Source organism: Ursus maritimus, unplaced genomic scaffold (assembly GCF_017311325.1).
Source record: "Ursus maritimus isolate PB19 unplaced genomic scaffold, ASM1731132v1 scaffold_23, whole genome shotgun sequence".
Taxonomy (NCBI): domain Eukaryota; kingdom Metazoa; phylum Chordata; class Mammalia; order Carnivora; family Ursidae; genus Ursus; species Ursus maritimus.
This window is the reverse complement of record NW_024424786.1, coordinates 36403179-36423052: the sequence shown is the minus strand read 5'-3', so window position 1 is coordinate 36423052 and position 19874 is coordinate 36403179. Positions and strand designations below refer to the sequence as shown.

At 40.3% G+C, this 19874-nt stretch overlaps 1 protein-coding gene across 1 annotated transcript; it reads right to left on the bottom strand.

The window, feature by feature from the left end:
- Positions 1 to 4603: 4603 nt before the first annotated feature.
- On the bottom strand, positions 4604 to 14238 carry MS4A7 (membrane spanning 4-domains A7). The gene is made up of 5 exons (XM_008707455.2): positions 14092 to 14238; positions 11436 to 11570; positions 9878 to 9934; positions 7935 to 8141; positions 4604 to 4822 (listed from the first exon to the last, which is right to left on the bottom strand). The coding sequence occupies exons 1-5, from the start codon at positions 14236 to 14238 to the stop codon at positions 4604 to 4606; spliced, it is 765 nt and encodes a 254-aa protein (XP_008705677.2).
- Positions 14239 to 19874: the final 5636 nt, after the last annotated feature.

Sequence of the window (19874 nt, the reverse complement as noted above, 5' to 3'; positions counted from 1 at the left end):
ATTTATGTACCCAAAGTACAAGGCAGCATTTTAAACAAAACAGAGTGTGAGACAAGTCTGTATTTGAATTGTAAGTAGAATTGATAGATGATCAGAATCATATGGAGAAGTTTTGGAAAGAATGCTGTGTCAGTAAAGGGGAAGTGATCTGGGATGGTACTGACTCAGACTGCAGCCATGCACTGCAAAAAAAAAAAAAAAAAAAAGCATCTGTTTGTTAGCGACCATTATGATTATTTGACAATCAAGGAATTACAGTATTTTAAGCATTTGTATAACCTGACATGTTAGTTTACTATTCACACATAGATATTTTACTGCCTTTTACTTGCATTTTTGGAAATTGGGTGGAAGTTTGGGTTGACTAATAGCATATGGTTCTTCCTTTAAAATGATGGGAAAGAACTGTCTTTGTGCAGAATACCTGATTTTTAGGAAAGAATAAGTGATATTAAGCAGGAGACAAAATTTCATCTGCCTTGGTTATTTCAAAAATGCATCTCATTTTATTATTTCAACTAGGCTATAGTTGTCAGCCTCAGCCCTTTGCCCCTGCTTGCCTTTCAAGCTTCTTAAAGATGGGTCCTCTAATATCAGTCTGCAGACTTAGACCAGAAGGCAGGAACTAGGCTATTCCATGGAGAGGTGAAATGACAGGATCTCCATGGGACAGCTACAGTCTGGGTGATATTCTTTGGGTGGAAATGGCATTCCTCTTGCTTTCCACCTGCAGAAGACCACACTTAGCATTTGACAAGTACCACTTAACATGTGCCAATGCTACTTTAAATAAAATGAGATATTTACTCCTAAATTCCTCCTTCTGCATATACTATCACATCCATTTTAAAGAAGGGGAAACTGAGGTCCAGCATTACTGCTGGCAAGGGTTGAAGCCAAAATTTAAGCTTGGCCTTCCCCCTTTCGTTTTCCATGCAACAATCTAATGTGTATTTTTGTTTGTTTAGTTTAGTTGATTGGTTTGTTTGGGGTTTTTTTTGCTATTAACTACTGCAAATTTAGTGGCTCAAAACAACACACATTTATTATCTTATGATTTTCACGGAGCAGGAGTTGAGGCATGGCCTAGTTGGATGCCTCTGTTCGGGGTCTCACAGGGATGGCTACAATCAAGGTGTCAGACAGCCTGTATTTTCATTTAGAGGCTCAAGTGGGGAAAACCCACTTCCAAGCACAGTCAGGTATTGACAGAATTTATTTCCTTGTGCTTATATGACTCAGGGCCCTGAGTTTTGCCAGCTGAATGCCCTGTTCCTTGCTTTCTCAACATGACTGCTTACACCAGGCCAACCAGGAGAATCTTTCACCCCCTGTTGGTTAAGATGGGAGGAAGGACAGAAAGTTTGTGATAAGGATCTGAGTATGTGCGGCTTAGCCACTAATTTTGAGTTGCTTTTTGGGGAACCTGCAGTTTTATTCTAAAACATTGAGAGAACACAGAATTCTAGTATATATGTTCAATATCTGCAGTGTCTGCTTGGACTCGGTTGAAACTGTTCACTCCTTTTCTTGCCATGAATTTGTTCAACCTTTCTGCTAGTGGTTCTTGCTTAATTGGGTTCCCAAAGTGAATATGATAGTGAGGCAGAAGACGAAGTCAAAAATGACTCCCAAATTTCTGACTTTAGAAATTGAGTGGATGGCCATGCCATTTATGAAAGGCAACCAGGCTGGGGGAGTGGAGGGAAGTTGCAAATGAAATATGCATTGTCCTTACTGCACCTCATATTATTCCAGGGAATTCTGAATCTAGTCCAGATAATATTATTTGAAATATTATTCCAGATAATTCTAAATATAATTCTTCTGATATTCTGAAGAACCTTCCTGTTAACAGAAAAACAAACTAATAAGAAATAGGTCCTGGATTAAATATTTTATTGCATTGCTTGGCTTACAGAATGAGGAGGAATCTCAAGGCCCTTCACCCCTAGTATAAAATACTAATACACACGCACACACACGCACGTGGGAAAACATAAACAGGAGCTGAAAACCTCAGTGGAGACTAGTAAGTGAGGGTCCTCGCTTACAGACTAGTGGGGGTAGACATACAATTAATAAACAAAGAAAATACATAGTATGTCAGATGGTAGTAAGTGCTTTGGGGAAGAAATAAGCAAGTGAATGGGAGAGGGGCCCATAATTTTACGTTGGTTGGTGGGGGAAATTTCACTGCAATAAAGAGATTTGAAGAAAAACCTGAAAGAAGTGAGAAAGAAAGCAATGGAAGTAATTGCAGAAAAAGTACTCCACGTAGAGGGCCTGCCAGTGTAAATCTTCTAAAGAAAGAATATGTGACAGCAGAGGGCCCATGTGACTGGAGTAGATATAGTGTATGAAAAAAGTAGAAGAGCCGAAGATGACTCCAGGGTTTTTGGAAGATGATGTTTCAAAGGAAATTGACTATGGAGAAGTGAGGGATGGCTTAATAACCAGACAGGTCAAGGGGTCAAAAGTAACTTCTTCAAAAACATTTTTATTCAATTATAACGTAGAAGCAAGAGAACACAAGTCATATATGTATGATACCAGCACCAGATCGAGGAAAAGAATGTTTCTGCAAGCCCATAGACCCTCTGGGTTCCCTTCCAGTAAATACGTACCCCCCAAGGCTAACAGCTGTCCTGCTTCTAACACTATCTACTAGTTTAACTTGTGTTTAAAGTTTATACACATAGACTCATACAGTATGTACTCTTTTATACATGGCCCTTTTCTCCTTGAACATTATGTCTGTGGGACTTATCTATATGGCTGCATGTAATTATAGTCTGCCCACTTACATTACTGTTTAGTACTCCAGTGTATGAATATACCACGATTTTTATTTCTCTCTTTTATTGTTTATAGTCATTTGGATAGTTTCCTTTTGGAGGCAATTATGTGTATTACCTCTATGACCATTTTTGTACGTGTCATTTGGAAAACATATATTTGCATTTCTGCTGCATCCTTCCCTTGGGATAGGACCCAAGGCCTAGACCCAGGGGACAATATTGGGCCCCTCTCTGTGGGATAGGTCATGTTGTTTATTCCAGTACAGTAATAAAGTGGATATTCTTTCTATATGGCTAATTTCTTATTTGGCCTAGAACTTAGATGGGGAAGAGCATTATGATAAATTATGATCTTTGAAGCCAGATATTTAAGAATAAAATCATTAAATGAGATAGAATATTGAGCTACATTCAGTTGACAGAAATTCACTTCATTCAATTGGGAGAGATGGAGCCATATATTTCTAAAGTACTTTTAATTTAAAAGTTCTTACAGTCCCTAATACCTAATGTTTAAGCATTGTAAGTGTGAAGGTAATACAGAAGTGGAGCCTGCGGAGCCACGTGACTCAGCCACATCACAGTAGCACAAGAGAGCACATTTTCTCCTTATTCATGGGTAGATGAATCACTTTCTGTTCAGTTTACCCACATGGGCTTTTGTGAGATTATTTTCAAGAGCAATGAAATTACACAGTGAGCAAGTGCCAAACAAAAGCTGTTTTCTGCAAGTTTCTTTCAGTGTCTAAAGTAGCTGAAATTTCAGGAAAGTCTAATCACACTTTGCCAGGAGCCCTGGATTTCTCCTTTTTCTTCTGAGGCGTTACTTCTGTCCATGACCTTAAAGAGCTTTTTGACACGTTGGATTTGACCTTGGCAAGGAAAATGCACTCTAGAAAAGAGAAAGTGTGTCACTGGTTATTAAACGCTGATTTTAGAGGCTTTCTTTGATCCATATTTAGAATGCATTCCCTCCACGTGTTGTACAGTAGTAGCCTTTCCAACTTTACCAAAATATATGATTGCATCAGTATTAATTTCAAACAAATTTCATTCTTCAATCTGCTAATCATGTTACCATTTACTAATAAGACCATAATTGAATCATTATTCTGTCCCTTTAAGTAATTTCCTTTAAAAAAAAAAATTACGGCTCTTAGAGGAAAGGCAAGGATTTTTAAATTGTAATGTCATGCCCGAAGAGGGAGTAAGGAAGAACACAGAAAAGCATAAACAGAACAGAGATTCCCTAGTAAGATACCATCACATTTAGCAAGGGGATGGGGCCATGGAGACTCTAGGGAGGCAGGTGGCTGTGTCCGTGACAAGAAGGAGGAGATCAAGCTTTCATTCTCAGCCCGTTAGTCTGTATCACTCATTCTCCATGTGATTTTATCCAAGCCTCAGTTCTTTCTTAAGGGCTTGGGACAGGTGGTTTCTTTCCTTTTTTTATCTTTATCTTTTTTAAAAAAATATTTTATGTATTCATTTGAGAGAGAGAAAGAGAGCACTGGTGGGGACGGGGGTCTCATGGGAGGGACAGAGGGAGAGGGAGAAGCAGACTCCCTGCTGAGCAAGGAGCCCGATGCAGGGTTTGATCCCAGGACCCCGAGATCATGACCTAACTCAAAGGCAGCTGCTTAACCAACTGAGCAACCCAGCCATCACAGGGCAGGTGATTTCTAACTTCATATTAAGCAGGTCTCTAACTGGCTTGCTGGCCAGAAGGCACCCACTAATAATCTCAGATACCTGTGTCATCACGAAGGAGCCCACTCTCTCCTCAATATGAAAATCGCCTTCTACACGAATCTCATGACCACTAACTGATTTCTCTTTCTGACACTTTCTCGACCTGGATCATCACAGCTCAAATGTTGGGACCCAGCAGGTGTCATGTGATATGTCAGAGTACTCACCCCAGGGTTGTCGGAGTACACCTGTTTCCACCAAAGGATGGAGGCATATGCAGCCAGTAAGAGCTCCAGCACAGTGAAGACCAGCATCACCACCAGCACCCCCTGTGAATCAAGCCAGGGATGGTTGGTGCCTGACTGGAGAGAGCAGACTGGGGGCTGAGAGCTCTAGCAGTGGACAGAAGCAGGGAAATACATAGCAGCAGATAAAGGAAGTAAACCCTTCCTTTATCTCTAGTTATTTTTACTGTTATGATGTTTGTAATGTGGATTTGTTTTTATTTATCCAGGAACAGTCTCTGTTCATAGCTTCAAGCATCTGAAATCTAATGTCTTTTTTTAATTCTGAAATTTGGCCGGTTATTTCTTTTTGCATATTTCCTCTCTCCCTGGCTATCCTCCTGGAGCTCATGTTAGATGTGTGTTGACCCTTTTCGCTTCACTGTGTCCTCCCTGTCTGTTAACCTGTCGCTTGTATTTATCAGATTTCTATTGTAATGTGTTGTGCTCTGTGTGATTTAATCAGACCTTAAATTTCATCTCACTATTTATTTCTTTGGATATGTTGAATCTACTGTTTAACTGATACACTAAATTTTTAATTTCAAAGATTATAATTGGCATTTCTAATCATACTGTTTAGTTCTTTTTCAAATCTACTTGTTCTTTTTTCTTACTGTCATGTTCTTTAATTTTGGTTTTAATTCCTTTTTTATGCCTTTAATCATTTAAATATATTTTCATTATAGTCTTCTAAATTGGTATATAACCTCCAATTCTTGAGTAACTAAATTTCATATGTGTTCCATTTCCTGCTGTTCCCTATTTTTTCTTATGGTTCTCAAAACTTTTTTACTCTTAGATGATGTTAGTATATGGGTGGGTGGAGGGAATTTTTTAATATACAGGAGACCCATTGGTTGGGTTTATGGATGACTCCCTAGTGGAAGTTTTACATTTGATTCTGATAGAACCTCAGGAGTTCCACAGACCCAGGAAGTTTTAAAGTTAATCCTTGTATTTGAAGTTCCTATGTTTTATGTGTAATTTTGGATTTGGGTACAGTCCATTCCTTCCCGTGGCTTGGTGAGATGAATTCATCCTAGAAACCTTTATGGCAGAGTTTCTTAAACCTTCGTGGGATGTTGGGCAGAGTTTTCCTTGTCCTATTTTCATAAATAGGGTAAATACTAAGTCTCTGCTTCTAACATTTTCACAGAGCACTTAGTGTGGGCCTGAAGAACTTCAGATTTGTCATGGGCATTAAAATGCCATTATCTCAGCTTGTAACACCTGTGTTCCCGTCCAGACCTCTCTGGTTTTCTGGTCCCAGCTCTTGTTTGGTTACCTGGCTGCAGGATCCTTCTTAGCTCCTGGAACATAAGGGACCTTTCTTCCTCGATTTTTTTCCTTCTTTCCACCCTCCCTTCCTTCCTTCTTCCAACCTCAGATATGTATTTTAAATGTTGTGATGTGTTACTTTGCTCAGGTTATGTTTGTGTTAATAAAGAGTGGGCATTTGGGGTTGGTCCTGTTGCAACTTCTCTGATTTTGCAGGAAGTTCTCTGGTTGTCTGAAAGTAGGAGACAGTTTGATGTATTGAGAGTAGTTTTCATTGAGTTAAACCCTCAGTGTCCCGACAGGGAGGATGTCTCCCTCACCCTCACGGCTTTGCCTGATGTCTGCCCTGCACCAGGGTTATGCTGTCTCCTGGGCTTCCTTGCACTGATTTCTAACCAGATGCATTTCTGTGCCCTTGCACTTCCTCAAGCTCCAGGATCAAAGGGGTTGCTTTTGACAACCTCTGGGTCACATGGGCAGAAACTTGCACACATTTCAAGGGAATAAGAGATACTACATCTGTCTCCCTGGCTCCTGCTAGAGGAGTCATAAAGGACGAAATTTTTCTCCTTAAAAGGCCAAAGTGTATGGTTTTAAAACTATGAGCCTATATATATAGAGGATTGACTAAGCCAAGATTTTTACCATCAACAGGTGATGACCATCCAGCTTGGGGGAAATTTTGGCAAGAAAATGCTGCCCAGAGATGTTGGCATTTCTTCTAGGAGTGGAATCCATTGGTGGGCCATCTTCCATCCCCTTCTCCCTCTGCCAGCCCTGATGGGCTGAAGTATAATAATTATGTGTTTGGGCTTAAAGTCCAAGTTCTATAGCTAACTTAATGTGGCTACCTTAATCCCAAATCAAATAAAATTCAAATGAAAAGGGATACTTCTGCCTGCTTTGGGGGGGGGAATGCCTGCTCAACAAAGAGAGCACCCTGAGAGCTAAACCTATTGAGAATGAAATCTTTTTTATGTAGGAAAGACTGCTGACTACCTCTTCTTTATCCATTCATCTGTGGATGGACTCTTAGGTTGCTTCCGTATCTTGGCTATTGTAAATAATGCTGCAGTAAACACAAGGGTGAATATATCGTTTCAAACTAGCATTTTTGTTTTCTTTGAGTCAATACCCAGTAGTGGAATTACTGGATCGTATGGTATTTTTATTTTTAATTTTTCCAGAGTGGCTGCACCAATTCCCATTCCTGCCAACAGTGCATGTTGTTCCCTTTTCTCCACATCCTCACCAACACTTGTTTCCTGTCTTTTTGATATTAGCCGTTCTGACAGGTGTGAGGGTGTATCTCATTGCGGTTTTGAATTGCATTTCCCTGATGATTAGTGATGTTGAACATCTTTTCCTGTGTCTGTCAGCCATCTGTATGTCTTCTTTGGGAAAATATCTATTCATGTCTTCTGCCCATTTTTAAATTGGATTATTTGTTATTTCAGTGTTGAGTTGTGTAAGTTTTTATATATTTGGGATATTAACCCCTTATAGGATATGTCATTTGCAAATATCTTCTCCCATTTAGTAGGTTGCCTTTTCTTTTTGTTGATGTTTTCCTTTGCTGTGCAGAAGCTTTTTTATTTTGGGTGTCATCTCAGTAGTTTATTTTTGCATATTTCTCTTGCCAGAAGAGACCTCTCTTGAACCCACAGCCCTTCTTGATTTCCCATTTTGACTTGGCACAGTGCATCCCTAATATTTTGCAGTCTGCTGACAGGACTCTTTCAACCACAATTTTTTTTTTCTGTCTACTTCCAGGCATGCAGATCAGCAGGATACAGACTGCTGAAAAAGCAGAAATTATGCAAAGGAGAGAAACTGAGATTTCACATGACAGGATACTGAGTCTGAAGCTACTTACTGTTAGACTGACACTAGTCAGGAGACAGTTCTTGAATTCATATTCCGAATAATAGTACATCGAATAAGGCAGTGTGGCTAGATACTCCCTTTCTGAATCACACCCTCGAGAGGCAGTCTTCAGGGCTGCCAGGCCATCAGCAAGGAGGAAGAGGCCTGCTCCAGCAGTGAGAGAACTCACTGCACTTGAGGTCAGGCTGCTCATGGCCTGAAAAAGAAATTCTGCATTGGGCTCTCAAGGCAGAAGCAGTGTGTGATACTGTTATCCCTCCATCCCTTACACTACAGTGGTGCTTCCCTAAGTCTGTTTCCCCCGTAACCTGCATACTCCTGGGAGTACAGACTGTATTTTATTCATCTCTGTATCCCTCTTCACTGTCTAGTTTATCACCTGATACATTAACGAATGTTTGTTGAGTGCAAGAATGCATGAATAATTCCTCCTTCGGGATAGGTTGCTGGTTCCTTGGCTCCCTGCAGACAGGTAAAACTGCTCAAACCACTTCCAATATATTCCTTGATTTCCTCAACAGCTTTGGAATATGGCCTTTGGTCCCTCCTAGACCAATCTATGTCTTTTCTTTCCATACAAGAGAAAACTGGAGAAGCTGGAAGGTATCTACCTATAGGTGGATCAGGCCTGAGAACCACATGCATCACACTTTCTCCTGGGTCATATTCTACATTTCAGGGTAAAGGGTTCTCACAGAATATGGTTCCTCTGCAAAGACACTGATGTGCTAGATTCTGTGCCAGGTTCCCAGCATATGCTCTTTTCTACTTGAACATCATTATAGGCTACTGTGGGTTGGGAGGATGGTTGCTCTGCCCCCTTCTCCCTGGACCTGGTAGCTATGTGGCTTCAAGTGCTGAGTTACCAAAGGGAGAGCAGATGGAATGGGCAGTGCCTTTGCCCAGAGCTGCCACGTGGGCAATGGAGCCCACATGTTGTCTTGTGTCCTTTGTTTGGAGCCCACATCGTGCCATGTCATCCGAAGTATTGTTTTTCCCTTTTAGGGTGTTCAGGACACTTGAGAAGCCGCCTGTGAGATCCACATGTTTATCTTCCACATTTTATAAATGAGAAAACTGAAGGCCAGAGAAGGAAGGAACTTTTTCAAGCACACAGATGTGTCAGCAACAGAGCTGGGACAGAGTATAGATTTCCTGGTTCCAAGTCCAGAGCTCTGACTCCATCCAATGAGGTGAACATTTCAAAATTCTGTCCACTGGTTCTGGGGTTTAGATTCTAGCTTCAAGTATTGGGAACATATACCAGCCTCCTACACCATCTTATGTGCCCTCATCCATAGCTAACTACACCCTGAAACTTCTTGAGTCAGGATGTAGCTTTTCCCTAAGTCGTCTTCGTGAGTGTGTGGCAGGGGAAAGGAAAAGTTTGCTATGGAGAGGATCAAAGACCCCACCCACACTTTCCTGACAAAAGTCAGGAAAGTGGCTACAGTCTGATAATTCCTTGTTTCTGAGAGGGTGGAGGAGCTAACCACAGGATCTAAGCCCATACACCTGTGTCTCTGACTTTGCCACTTAGGGAAGTTGATTCATTATGAGACAGGTTTTTCCAGAAAAAGGATCTCTAGGTTCTAGCTGGGATGGTCATCTACCCTCTTCAGGGCCAAGAAAACAAACTCTAAAGACTTCATGGTATATTTAAAAATTTCTACTGCTTAAGCAAGTGAGGTAACTCTCCTCCAAGCTTGGAATATGATCCAGGAGTACACTGTGTAGAAGAGCACTGGTCTAGAAGGCAAGGAATTTTGTGTTTATACCGGTTCTGCGGAGACCAGCAGTGAGAACTTGGGTTCTTTCCCCTGCTCAGAGCCCTGTTTTCTTAAGTTGTGAATGGAAACTTTGAACTAGAGTAATTAACTCTTGAGTTCCCTTTATTCCAATGAGCTGAGATTTGATAGTTCTCATACTTACAAAAGGCTTAGTTGATTTTTTCCCAGAAATAATCGAGAGGGATCCAGTAATGGCAAACTGCTCAAAAAAGAGAGAAATAATCAGTTCAGTTGTCTTGTGGAAATGTGGCCACCATGTTACTATCAATCAATCAATCAGTAATGTAAAACTTCTAGGGAGATAACACTGTAGGAATGGTGTAGGTCCATTTTGATAGAGTCCTGATTTCCACTCTCAGGATGCTTACGTTGACTTTGAAGAATGGGCAGATGCACAGAGGATCTGGATTTGTGTTAGCAAAAATCACTGTCAGCTGAGGTGGCCTGGAGAGGAGGTGTATGTGGAAGGAGGAGAGCAGTGCTGAATTACATGGTGGGAAGAAAGGAAGCTGAGAAAGACCAGTGACTTGAAGGGATAGGAACGCGGGAACAGCCAACAGAAGCACTTATGAAAGGGGCTCTGATGGCACAAGATAGCGAAACACGTGAGCTTCAAGTATTGGTGTAGGGGGCCTGAGTTAGACTGGGAGCTGAGGAAGGTGGGAAGTACAGGGACATATGTGAAGAGTCTTTCATCCTGAAGCACCAGAGGTCAGTATTTGAGCTCGGCGGTATTAAGGATCCAGCTGGTGGAGGGAGAATGTTCTGAGAAGCCGAAAGATTGGTTAAGCTTGTGGTTTTTAGGGATTGGGTAGTCACCGACAAAGAAGGTCCAGCATGACCTATTTCTACTTTTCGTAAGGGAATGTGGGAGCCACAACTACTGATCAGATAGGGATATAAGGACGAATTATGCTCTGGGGGCAGGAGCAGGGCTTCCTTGCAACACTGCATAATTTGTGTTCACACAAGGGCTATATCCATACAATGGTGGTGCCTTCGTAGAATTCATCTGCCCAGAATGTGTGCTTTTTTTCTTCTTTGTACAAGACACTACATGGAAAATAAGTGGCCCTTTGTGGGAGGCGTGACTAGGCCCTCGCTATCTCTAAAGAAAAGGATTGACTAGGCCCCTCTCCCTGAGTGATTAGATGGAAGGCATCAAAAAAGTTTTCCAAATTCTCAGAATTACTTCTGAACACAAACAAGTGCCCTCGCTTCCCATGAATTTTACTGTTGCCAGTTTAATTCTCTGCAAACCTGTGGCATCTACCAGTGGTGCTCATTCTATTTTAAAATTGATTTTTTCACTCTCTACCTGACAGGTGGATTATTCTTAATCTAGAGGAAAGCCAATGGCCTCATGAAAGGCCCAAAGAAGAATGTGAAAAATCTTCCATTTTTCCAAAGGTAGGCTGTGAGGCCAGGTAAGAAATGCTGTCCTGGTATGCCCACTGTATTACCCTCTTGCCTCCTGCCCCAACTAGACACTCCCTGGGATGCTGACACAGGAGGAGGGATTAAACCCATCTGCTGCTCTTCCTGATTGGAGAAACATCACAAGGGACAATGATAGAGGGAAAGTCAGAGGCCTTGACTGCCTTCTCCTCTCTCCCTACCTCTTGGGAGTCATGGAGTGACTTAGCACCTACTTAGCATTTAAAAAGCATATCCGCTCGTGGAGACCCCACTCTACTCACACATAGAGCTCCTACAAATGGGTACCCAGACATCAAAATGGTGGAAATTGTTGGCTTGAAGTGGGAAGAGTAGGGAGCAGAAACCAAAAGAGCCCCCAAACTTGAAATCAGCAGGCAGCACAGGATCTGGATAATCTACAAAAGACAAGAAGGAAAATTCTAGGAACACACTTTGAACAGATGAAAGTGATTATTTGAATGTACATTGTGTTTATAAAGAGTACAAATATAATTTGTCATATTAAAAAGGAAAAAAAGGGGCGCCTGGATGGTTCAATCGGTTAAGTGTCTGACTCTTGATTTCAACTCAGGTCATGATCTCAGGGTTGTGAGATCAAGCCCTGTGCTGGGCATGGAGCCTGCTTGAGATTCTCTCTCTCCCTCTCCTTCTGCTCCGTCCACTCTGCTCATGTGTGTTAAATCTCTCTCTCTCTCTCTCACACAATAAATAAATTAATTAAATTTAATTTAAATTAAATTAATAGGAAAAAAAGGTGTTACAAGGAGCCAATAGTCATTCTCTAATAGAAAGTCATGTATAACCTCTTCTTTTCTGATAGGATTATTAAACTAGCAAATCAGGGAATGATCAAACGTTATTTTAGCTTTATTTTGAAAAAGATAGTTGACAAATATTTTTTTTCTAGGAAAAGCAAATGGAGAAATTTTTTCTGGATGCTAGTTCAGCTAGATGGATGTAGAAAGCAAACTTACCAAGGAAGAGTTAATATAGTACTCAATTTCAATTGAAATAAAACAGAGCAGAAAGTCTCTAGTGCCATAATCCATCTTATCTTATTCATCATTGGATTTTAATAATAATTACTATTTTCAGGACATTGGTGATAATAATGTCTATATTTGTTGAACACTTTCTATACTCTAAAAAGATCAGAGTTGGTGGAGTATGGGATGCTTAAAATGTAGGTAATGGTGGCTTTATTGCTGTTAGTATTGATAAGGCCCAGGGTATGACTCATGGAATGTTTGCCTAAGGAAGGATGGGGAAGATACCTGGGGAGAAGAGGTCAAGGAAAGAGAGGATGCGATACTGGAGGAATCATAAACATGAATATTGAGACAGTTAAGGCTTATGATAGGACCTCTCTTGGAAGGAGTGACAGTGATTGAGGACAGTATCTCAAAAGGAAAAGGCAAATTACCCAGGAGAGTAAAAAAAGTGGCAATGACCTGGAGTCCTCCTGTATAGCAGGAGGACTTTGAGACTAGGTCTCTGTTTCTTTTTTTTCTTTTAACTGTATAGTCCACCTATTATCCTAAGTGTGTAAAATAATGGCCAAGACGTTGAAGGTGCTCAGAAATGGCAGCTGAATGCCTGAATGAATAAACGTGTTTACAGTATCTCTTGATTGCGGAAGGACACAGTGAAAAGTGTTTGTGATTCTAGGCCGCATGTAGGCTAGATTGTAGGGAGCAGGGCAAGTCTGCTCGGAACCTGTTGTTTGGAAGAAGTAAATTAAGGAGTGAGTACTGGTAAATGATAGCAGAATGACAAACGATTGGTCTTATTTTCAAGCAACATGTTCATCAAATGATTTTTCTAAGGATGATCACTTTTCAGGTTTGCCAGTACGTTATTAATGTTATTTTCTAAAACATTGATTATTTTTACATTTTTAAACTAAACTCTGTCTTCTGAAATTTTAATTCTCCTATCAGTTCTCAATTATTCCTAATACTAGAGTTACCTAATAGAACCTTTTGAAGTTCATGACTGATTAAATTGCTTGAGATAATTAATTTCTTCCCGTGCTCATAATATAGATAACTTTTTAAAAATATCTTTTTTGGGGGTAGAAGACTGAATTAAGATTTTTCAAATACATAAAAAGGGTCATTAAGTTGTTTTTTTTTTTTTTAAGTGGGAGTGAATTACTTAGTTGGATGATGAGATACTAAAGTAGGAGCTTTTGGAGATTGAGAGGAGAAGATTGATCTAGAAGTGTCCGTGAGAAGCAAAGAAGAGACTGCCTTCACTTCCAGGCCCAGAAGTGAGGGTCGCAGTGGAAACAGTGCCCTTGGGAGCTAGGTTTCTGTTTGCACAATAGATGTGGAGGCCTTTGAGAAACAAATTGGGGAATGAAGAGGATTATGCTGTTAACTGACCCTGAATTCCAGAGGCCACAACTAGGCAGGTTTCCGAAGCTGGAAATGAATAGGAGTCAGGTCTTAAAAGGGGATATTCAGAGCAGGTAGGAATTAAAGTCCTGGATATGAAGGATGATGAACCGGGAACATGTGGATGTCTTATAGTTAGGCGAACAGGGAGAAAATCTATAGTGAGGTTAGTCCAAACTGTCTCATCTCAAAATGGTTAAGAAATGAGCTCAAAACAGAAAGATCTAATTTAATCCCATTGAGTAAAATCATGTGGTTAAATCCAAAATCTACTATATTAAAGACAAATTGCAAGAGACTTTCTTATATAGATTTCAAGTAGAGACCTAGTGGTTTTAGTTTACAGAAAGGCCTGAGTTGGATAGAGTCTTCCCATAAAGCCCCATTTCAGGTCCCGGTTAACCCGGAGTCAGATGGGAAAAAAAATGAAAGACTGTCCAAGATCCACTGTAGATCTGTAGTCTGAAGGCATTCACCACATTCTCCCCATGTTCGCCTTACAATGACATCAACTTACTCCAAGGACTGTAGCTTCTTCCTGCAGACTGTTCTCTGGGTTATCTTCCTTTTGGTCACTGTGTTTAGGTTTTTCCCTTTTGAGGACGAAAATGTCATTTGGAGTAAAGGATTCAAAGTCTCCCTTGGTCTTGGGCTGTGATAGCATGATGCTGACGATGCTAGAAGAGGCAGTGAACTCAGTTAGGACCCGAGGTTCAACCTGAAGATGTGAAACCATTTAAGATTTTTCTCCATTGTCCAAGGGGTGACCTGTCCTTCAGGAACAAAACTGAATGTGGGGAGCAGTGGAAGTGTTGGAAGGCCAGCATGCTTGACACAGTCCATCCATTGTGGACAGGAAGCATATCGTGGGGAGAAAACTATAAACATTTTGAGGAGTCCCACAGTGGAGAGGTAAACAATTCATATAGAACTTGCCTTGCAGCCTTGAGCGCATCCACCTCATTGTCCTTCCAACCAGCCCTGCTTCCAGCCTCTCTGTCCTGCCCACGTGTCTGTGCTTTAGCTGTGCTGCATTTCCACGCCACAGATCCTGATTTTGTACTTCTGTGCTGCACCCATACTGCTCAGTGTTCCATCATAGCTTGTTTTCTTTCCACTCAGATGTTGATTAATCCTAGTCCACATCTCTTGTATAGCTCCTGTCCCACAAGGAATGACCCTCTTGCCCATAGTAGCTCAATGATTGTTAATACGAACATTTATTTAACTCCTGCTAAATTCCAGGCACTAGACCATAGTAGCTCTAATCTTTATAACAGCTTAGGTGTTATTAACTCCACTTTATGCATTAGAAACTCAGGACTAATAAGTTCAAGTGATTTTCATTATATGAAATACACAAAGTGCTTAGTCTGGCACATTGGGAGTGTTTAATACCTGGTAGCAAATATCATTATTATTATCCTGTATTTGCATAACAGTCTGAACCAAGTCAATCTGGCTCAGAAGCTTGTGATAGTTTCCTCAACACCACATTAATTTTCCTCATCTTCTCTTCTTTCCTAACATTGGCAGTTCCAGTGTAGACTCAAGGCGCATGTCGTCTGCTGCCCACCAGCTCAGCAGTGCTGCTGAGACTCTGTGGAATGAGCAGCAGAGTCCAGCCACTGGGATGCTCCCTGGATCTGTTCTCAGCACAACATTCTCCCCCTTGAAGGCCATAGATTGGATAAAAGTTTGTGATAATCTGATGGTGCCACCATTCTGTTCCCTGATCCTTCTCCTCAATGTCTAAGTTCTCTTGGAGGGAGTGCATAACATATAAAGATTGGAACTGGCATCTACAATCTCATTACTAGTGAGGAAGATGGGAAAGGACGGTGAGCTGGAAGTCAATGCCTCAGCATCATTTTGCATACCTGAGCATATGTCTTGGAGTCCAATCCTATGCTTATATTCTACACCCACCAGTTATTTCTAAACTTACCATAAGCAGGTTGTTTTAGCCACTTCATAGGTTCATAGTGAGGGAGAGATGAGATGATGCATGTAATGGTTTCAACATAGAGCAAGTGCACATGATATACTCTCAGGACATATCAGTTATATCTAAAACCCATCGGAATTCCAGCTCCGATATTTATTAGCTGGCCACAGGCAGGTTATTTCCCCTCTTTTATCCTGTTTCATTAAATATAAAACAGGGATAATAATGCTATCATGAAGGACTCTTGTGAGGATTTGAATGAGGTGATTTAGATGAGTGCCTTTTGTTGTGTCCCTGTGATCTTTATCAGGTGCTCCATACTCAATAAAAGATTGGTGACTTCTACCCCATTTCTACTCCTAGATCCATGCCCTGGTCGTTTCTCATGCTCTCTGGGCATCAAACGCCTTTGAAAAGTTTTTAAAAATATCGTTCTCCTTGTCTAAGGAGTTAATTTTCTTTTTTTGGGATTTTGGAATCTGAACGGCAGTATGGTTAAGGTAACATAAACAAGGAGGGGATCAGTGTTGACACTGAATCCTTTGCAGTAGAGCTGGGGCAAAGAGGCCATGGGTGAGCATTCTAGCACATCTTTAAAACCAGAGCAGTAGAAAAATCATCAGGTTTGGAAAGATTCTGGGTTTCAAAATCAAACATTAGTTCCTGATAAAATGATAATAATTGCTAACATTTACCCAGCACCCACTGTGAGTCTGGCACTCTGGTAAGAGCTTTGTGTAGAGTCTCTTTTAGTCTACACAGCAACTCTCAGAGATAGGTGCTATTGTTACTTGAATTCTACAGGTAAGAAAATAAGGCTTAGATTTTCCTCTGTGGTCAGGAAGAAGACAGGAATGTCTACTCTGACCACTGTTATTTAACATAGTACTGGAGGTCCCTACCACAGCAATCAGACAACAAAAAGAAATAAAAGGCATCCAAATCAGCAAGGAAGAAGTCTAACTTTCACTATTTGCAGATAGAAAACCTGAAAGACTCCACCAAAAAATTGCTAGAACTGATAAATGAATTCAGTAAAGTTGCAGGATACAAAATCAATGTACAGAAATTTGTTGCATTTCTATATACCAAAAATGAAGCAGCAGAAAGAGAAATCAAGGAATCTGCCCCATTTATAATTGCACCAAAACCCATAAGATACTTAGGAATAAACCTAACCAAAGAGGTAAAAGAGCTGTACTCTGAAAACTATAAAACACTGATGAAAGAAATTGAAGATGACACAAAGAAATGGAAACACAGCCCATGCTCGTGAATTGGAAGAACAAATATTGTTAAAATGTCTATATTACCCAAAGCAGTTTACACATCGATGGCAATCCCTACAAAATACCAACAGCGTCTTTCACAGAGCTAGAACAAATAATCCTAAAATTTATATGGAACCACAAAATACCCCAGATAGCCAAAGCAATCTTGAAAAAGAAAAGCAAAGCTGGAGGCATCACAATTCTGGACTTCAAGTTCTATTACAAAGCTATAATGATCAAGACATTATGGTACTGGGCACAGAAATAGACACATAGATCAATAGAACAGAATAGAAAACCCAGAAATGAACCCACAACTATAGGGTCAACTAATCTTCAACAAAGCAGGAAAGAATATCCAATGGAAAAAAGACAAAGGATACAAAAATACTAATTCAAAGGGATACACGTACCCCAATGTTTATAGCAGCATTATCTTCAATAGCCAAATTATGGAAAGAGTCCAAATGTCCATCAACTGATGAATGGATAAAAAAGGTGTGGTACACACACACACGCACACACACAGACATGTTATGCAATGGAATATTACTCAGTTATCAAAAAGAATGAAATCTTGCCATTCACAACAATGTGGATGGATCTAGAAAGTATTATGCTAAGCAAAAGAAGTCAGTAAGAGAAAGACAAATACCATACGATCTCACTCATATGTGGAATTTAAGAAACAAAACAAACAAACATGGGGAAAAGAGAGAGGAAAACCAAGAAACAGACTCTTGACTATAGAGAACAAATTCATGGTTACCAGAGGGGAGGTGGGGGAGATGGGTTTAACAGGTGATGGGGATTAAGGAGGGCATTTGTGAAGAGCACCCGGTGTTGTATGGAGGTGTTGAATCACTCAATTATACACCTGAACATAATATTACACTGAATGTTAACTGGAATTTTAATTAAAGAAAAGAAAATGAGGCTTAGAAAAGGTAAATGGTTTGCGTAAGATTGTATATATAGCATATAATGGAGCAAGATTTGAACCCAGGCAATGTAATGCCTGGGCTCTTCTATATCCCTGGTAGGTATGGGCCTGCCCATCTAGCCGCGCATAATCCTCAGCCCTTCTGTCTTCCCTCCCTCATAGCTGAAGTCCATTGGCTACTACTCTCCAGCTCCGCATTCACTCACAGGAGTATTTCTTTTTTTTTTTAATTAATTAATTAGCATATAATGTATTATTGGTTTCAGAGGTACAGGCCTGTGATTCATCAGTCTTATATAATACTTAGTGCTCATTATATCACATGCCCCCCTTAATGTCCATCACGCAGTTACCCCATCCCTCCACCCCCTCCCCTCCAGCAATCCTGTTTGTTTCCTGTGATTAAGAGTCTCTCATGGTTTGTTTCCCTCTCTGGTTTCGTCTTGTTTAATTTTTTCCTCTCTTTCCCTATGGTCCTCCCTCTGTTTTGTTTTCTTATCCCACATATCAGTGAGATCATATGATAATTTTCTTTCTCTGATTGACTTATTTTGCTTAACATAATACCCTCCAGTTCCACCCACATCATTGCAAATGACAAGATTTCAATTTTTGATGTATGTGTAATATTCATATATATATATATATATATATATCTATCTCACATTTCTTTATCCATTCATCTATTGATGGACATCTGGGCTGTTTCCATAGTTTGGCTATTGTGGACATTGCTGCTGTAAACACTGGGGTGCAGGTGCACCTTCAGATCACTACATTTGTATCTTTGGGGTAAATACCCAAGTGCAATTGCTGGGTCATAAGGTAGCTCTATTTTCAACTTTTTTAGGAACCTCCATACTGTTTTCCAGAGTAGCTGTACCAGCTTGCTTTCCCACCAACAGTGTAGAAGGGTTCTCCTTTCTCTGCATCCTTGCCAACATCTGTCATTTCCTGACTTCTTAATTTTAGCCATCTGACTGATGAGGTGGTATTTCATTTTGGTTTTGATTTGTATTTCCCCGAAGCCAAGTGGTGTTGAGTATTTTTTCACGTGTCTGTTGGCCATTTGTATGTCTTCTTTGGAGAAATGTCTGTTCATGTCTACTGCCCATTTCTTGATTGGGTTATTTGTTCTTTGGGTGTTGAGTTTGATAAGTTCTTTATAGATTTTGGATACTAGCCATAGGAGCATTTCTGACCTTGGACATTTGTTCCCATATTCCTGGTAAAAGTAAATTGGCTTCTGCTGAGCTCCTGTGTTTTACCAGCCCAAATGTGCTAAGTAGATTCCTTCCTCTTTCTAGTCTTAATCCCGTCTTTTGGGGTTCATCCACATTGTCACAAAGTGCAGGATTTCCTCCTTTGTAAGGCTGACTATGAGGACACTGTGCTGGTCAACTAGCTGGTCACAGAAGGACAGATACTGAGTGACTGAACTTATATGAGGTATCTAAAGTAGATTCACAGAGGCAAAGACTGGAATGGTGGTTGCCAGGCGCTGGGGAAGGAAGAAATGGGGAGTTGCTATACGATGTGTATAAAATTTCAGTTGTGTCCGGTAACTTCTAGAGATCTGCTGCACAGCGTTGGGCCTATAGGTAGACCTACTGTATTGCACATTTAAAAATTTGTTAGAGAGTAGATCTCATGTTAAGTGTTGTTACCACAATAAAAATTTAAAAAATAAAATCCCAATTTAAGGATTTAAAAACAAAAGTCTCTAGTTCTGGATCCTTTCCTATAGGATTTCTATAGGATTCCTTCCTATATTTTTCAGTCTTCATACCCAAGGACTACAGGATATACTTGATTCTAGTCCTGACACTAGGACCTGGAAGCCTCCTTGGTACACTTACCATACTCTGGATGCCATGTACATGTATTTTCTTTAATTATTTATTAATTGTTCTGTTTAAAAAAGTATATAACCTAGCAAATACAATGAAAAAGGAAATACATTTTGAAGAAGAAAATGAAATTCCTTAAATCCTGACTTCTACGCAATAACTAGCGTTTCATACATATCCTTTGCATTCTTGCATTTTCTTCCTCTTTCTTTTTATGTGTTTACACACATTCATCGTTCTACATAAACAGAATCATTCTATTCAGGTCTGTTAGAAATCTTTTTGCAC

What these genes read in the sequence shown, in the direction of transcription:
- MS4A7 (XM_008707455.2), bottom strand. Translation starts at nt 14,238, where the DNA reads ATGCTATCACAGCCCAAGACCAAGGGAGACTTTGAATCCTTTACTCCA. An exon ending in CATTTGTAGGAGCTCTATGT is followed by an intron (nt 9,935 to 11,435) that starts GTGAGTAGAGTG and finishes TTTTTTGAGCAG; the next exon opens with TTTGCCATTACTGGATCCCT. An exon ending in TGACTAGTGTCAGTCTAACA is followed by an intron (nt 4,823 to 7,934) that starts GTAAGTAGCTTC and finishes CTTGATTCACAG; the next exon opens with GGGGTGCTGGTGGTGATGCT.